This window comes from Octopus bimaculoides, chromosome 5, assembly GCF_001194135.2.
Source record: "Octopus bimaculoides isolate UCB-OBI-ISO-001 chromosome 5, ASM119413v2, whole genome shotgun sequence".
Taxonomy (NCBI): domain Eukaryota; kingdom Metazoa; phylum Mollusca; class Cephalopoda; order Octopoda; family Octopodidae; genus Octopus; species Octopus bimaculoides.
This window is the reverse complement of record NC_068985.1, coordinates 97,363,250-97,366,222: the sequence shown is the minus strand read 5'-3', so window position 1 is coordinate 97,366,222 and position 2,973 is coordinate 97,363,250. Positions and strand designations below refer to the sequence as shown.

At 39.7% G+C, this 2,973-nt stretch overlaps 1 protein-coding gene and 1 long non-coding RNA gene across 2 annotated transcripts in view; one reads left to right on the top strand and one right to left on the bottom strand.

Annotated features, from left to right (window-relative positions):
* The window catches only part of LOC128247815 (uncharacterized), a 14,695-nt gene that overhangs the window by 2,999 nt on the left and 8,723 nt on the right, over positions 1 to 2,973 (top strand). The window lies entirely within an intron of this gene.
* Positions 7 to 2,142, bottom strand: LOC106869280 (caspase-3-like). Its single transcript, XM_052967856.1, has one exon. It carries the CDS (start codon positions 1,352 to 1,354, stop codon positions 503 to 505), a length of 852 nt encoding a protein of 283 aa, XP_052823816.1. The 5' UTR covers positions 1,355 to 2,142; the 3' UTR covers positions 7 to 502.

Here is a 2,973-nt window from a genome sequence, read left to right as displayed (position 1 = left end):
TGTAAGAACGCGATGAGGCACGGACCCGAGAGGGACAAAGTGGTGCGTGCGTTGCTTGGCGAAAGCCAAGGAAGGAAAGGATTATTGACCGGAAGCATGTGACCATGCCGGTGTAAAGGGAAGAGAGAGAAACAGAGGGAGGAAGTAGAAGAATAGGTGAGCAACGAGAGGAAAAGAGAAAGAGAGGAAAAACGAGGGGGAAAAAGAGATACGTAGTAGTAACAGAGGAAGAACGAGAGGGGTAAAGCGAGATATATATATATATATATTTATGTATGTATTTTTATTGCTATTTAGTAGAAGAGTAACTCAAGACGGGAAAGTTTCGCGTGTTGGCACTTATAAAACGACAAAACACTCGGACCTTCAGTAACTCTGTTACCTCTACTAAATATTAACAGAAATAGACAGTATTTGGCATTTTCACAGCCTTAGGGCTGAAACTTATAACAAAATAACAAGAGTGTGCGTGTATATGGAAAGAGACAGAAGAGGAAATATTTTACTTGAAAAAGTATAATTCTTTCGTTAACATGCTTACTATGCAAGGAACCTGTTTCATTTTAGTGGAAGTATGCTCATATTCACAGGCAACCTTACGATTTACCAAAATCATTAATTGTTGCAGTTCAAGTCGGTCTCCGTCTTTTTCTAAAATGTGGACTAATGAATGAATAAACCAGGATCCAATCGTATGACGTCTATAGGAGTAAAATCCAGGGACAGTGGAATAAGCCAGAAGCACGTCTGCCCAAAATGGTACTTTGTGAGATTTGACATTTTGATATTCGACTCTAACATCGCCGCAATCGTGCATAATTGCACCACTGTCCCGTTTCTTTCCCCGACAGGCTTGTATGAAGAATAGTTTTGGCTTACCTATTAAACCTGGGCATTTTTCAGGAAGCAACATCTCCACTAAATCGTCAAGTTTTACCTTATCATCAGTGCCATATATCCAGTTATTGTCTTCGCCGTGACTCAATATAACACAAACGAAACAATTATGGTTCCTATGGTCCAACATAGATATATCCAAAAAGATTTGTTTCATGCTTTTCACTGATAAATTCTTGCGGTTAATCACCTTAAAATGCAACGACTCCAATGTCCGTTTAATCGCCGATGCATCTTCATCGGTTCCTTCTCGTCTAGACATTCCTGTCGATTTGTCAAACTTTTCGTTATTTATTATTAAAGCCAGATTCTTTTTATTACGATCCATGTCATATCTGGTATTTACAGATTCGCCACTTTCCTCAACAGACACCATTTCAACATCTTCAGGTTGTGAATCGGGGTTTCTCTCTTTAAAAAATATACCGTCAACACGTCGTGCATCTGTGTAGTCCATGGTTGACTGAAAAGTGTATGAATAAACAGAAACGTGTCAGAATAGCAAACCGCGGAAAACGACGACTTGCGAACAAGGAAACGTCGTTCTGTAACGACACATCACCTCTGTTTAATTCTTCTGTAATTTTGAAAGAAAATAACTTGCAAAGTTATTTTCTCGAAGTTCAAACACATAATGTGTAAAAAAAAAAAAAAAATTTTTTTAAGTAACCAGTTGACAGTATAGGCGCAAGAGTGGCTCTCTGCTAAGAAGCTTGATTTCCACCCACAAGCTTCCGTAAATTAGCGGTTCGACAAAGACACCGATAGAATAAGTACTAGGCTTACAAAAAAATAAGTCCTGGGGTTGATTTGTTCGCCTAAAATGACCGCAGTAAAATGAGTGAAACGAGTAAAAAGTAAAAGAATAAAATAAATGGTCTCAACCTTGTAAATTTTCTTGCAGCTGAATGTTCGGCAACTTCCGTAAACAATTTTTATTTATTTACTTATTTATATATAAATTCATATCCTGTTGTGGACGACATTTGCTTTGAGGAAGATGAGGAAGGCGAAAAAGTGAAGCACATGCTAGCACTCGTGCTCACAGATTCACCCATTCATTGGCTTTCACATCTATGATTTAAATAGGGAAACATACGTTCGCACCATGTATGTGTGTAAGCGTGTTCTGCTTTACTCACACACACATCTTTCATCTATACTTACATACACAAATACATAAGCAAAAATGCTAGTTCTAAAACCTAAGAGATCAACGCAGTAGTTGTACTGACAATTCATATTCGTAGCCACTTTAAGATGACTGACCGTTCGCGCGGACTCTACTGCGATATTTTAACCCCAAGAAGACATCTCTAGCTGGTTAACGAGGCACAACTGCATCCGATAATATTGCGAGCAGTAGAAAGAAGGGGTTCGCTTAGATGCTCGTAATTTTATCAGATGCAGTTGCTCATCGTTAACCAGCTAGAGGAGATACCCCCTTGGGGTTAAAATATCGCAGTAGAGTCCACGCGAACGGTCAGCCTTGTTAAAGTGGCTACGAATATTACTTACAAATACATACACTGTGCAAGTGTGTGTTTCAGGTGTGTGTGTGTATGTTAATTCAAATACATAAAGCCGAACACGTTCGCACACACACGTACAAACATTGTCTTTTATATGCACGTACGTACATAAATATGGAGGCGCAATGGCCCAGTGGTTAGGGCAGTGGGCTCGCGGTTTCGATTCCCAGACCGGGCGTTGTGAGTTTTTATTGAGCGGAAACACCTGAAGCTCCACGAGGCTCCGGCAGGGGATGGTGGCGAACCCTGCTGTACTCTTCAACCACAACTTTCTCTCACTCTTACTTCCCGTTTCTGTTGTACCAGTAATTCAAAGGATCAGCCTTGTCACACTGTGTCACGCTGAATATCCCCGAGAACTATGGGATCCTTATGATTTGACGGGCAACACTTTCAAACTTGGGACACTGGTAGAATGTGTCATATAAAACAACTTCTTCTCTTAACCTTCTTAACAAAAAATTGTACATCGCAAGTTATTTCATGTTAAAGTTGTCGTATTTCTGTAATTTCAACCAATCACTGACGTCTATTCAGCTGAATA